Genomic DNA, 857 nt, shown 5'->3' with positions numbered 1-857 from the left:
ATGAGCCTCCGAGCTGAGCTGGAGGTGGCTCGGAAAGAGCATGCTGACTTGGTCGAACAGGTAAAAATATTTGAAGTTAGTGATGATGAGCTAGACACGGTGACTAATGGTCGAAATCCGCAGGTACAGCAGAAGATCGATCGGATCGACCAACTCCGAGCTGAGAATGATGCAGTTAAGGCTGAGGCCGAAGAATGGAAAGGCAGGATAGACCGCCTGGCCTCGGAAAAGGAGACTACTCGGGTGCAGCTGACTTCAGCAGAGGTCCAACTTCAGGCGGCAAAGGAAAAGAACAAGGTGTGGGCCCAAAGAGTTGAGGAGCTTCGGTCTCAGCTAAGCTCGGCCGTCTCCGATCGAGAAACCCTTGTCAAGGAGCTCGAAACGGCCAAGTCAGTGGTTACGGTGGTCAAAGCTGATGCCGGCAAGATGGTGGCTCAGTATAAGGCCGATGCCGAGGCGACCTAGGATCGACTGAAAGATGTCGTCGAGCATGCGAAGTGGCAATCCCGAAGAGAGGCCCTCGAGGAAATTCATGCTCGGGGTTTCAACTTATCAGATAAGATTGAGAGTGCTAAGGGACTCGAAGCCGAGGCCAAGATGTTGGCGTATCCTGAGGATGAAGAAGACTCCGAGGGTTCGAGCGAATCCGAGGGTGGAGGGGACTCTGAAGACCCTGGCGACGAGACGGGCTCCGGTGAAGACTAGGTCGTTTAAGTGCCTTGTATATTTTCCTTCGCTTTTGTATTTTTGTACTTTTGTATTTTTTTGTTAAGGCTGTTTGGCCTTTGTAAAGACTTTTTATTTATATATATAATATTAGGCTTCTTTTTTCCCTTCGACAGTTTCTAAGTTTGTTT

At 49.6% G+C, this 857-nt stretch overlaps 1 protein-coding gene across 1 annotated transcript; it reads left to right on the top strand.

Moving 5' to 3' along the window:
• LOC138905197 (interactor of constitutive active ROPs 4-like) lies at positions 1 to 465 on the top strand. Its single transcript, XM_070193702.1, has one exon. It carries the CDS (start codon positions 1 to 3, stop codon positions 463 to 465), a length of 465 nt encoding a protein of 154 aa, XP_070049803.1.
• Positions 466 to 857: the final 392 nt, after the last annotated feature.

This window comes from Nicotiana tomentosiformis, chromosome 2, assembly GCF_000390325.3.
Source record: "Nicotiana tomentosiformis chromosome 2, ASM39032v3, whole genome shotgun sequence".
NCBI classification, from domain to species: Eukaryota; Viridiplantae; Streptophyta; class Magnoliopsida; order Solanales; family Solanaceae; genus Nicotiana; species Nicotiana tomentosiformis.
The sequence above is the reverse complement of the archived record's forward strand: the minus strand, read 5'-3'. Positions and strand labels throughout refer to the sequence as shown.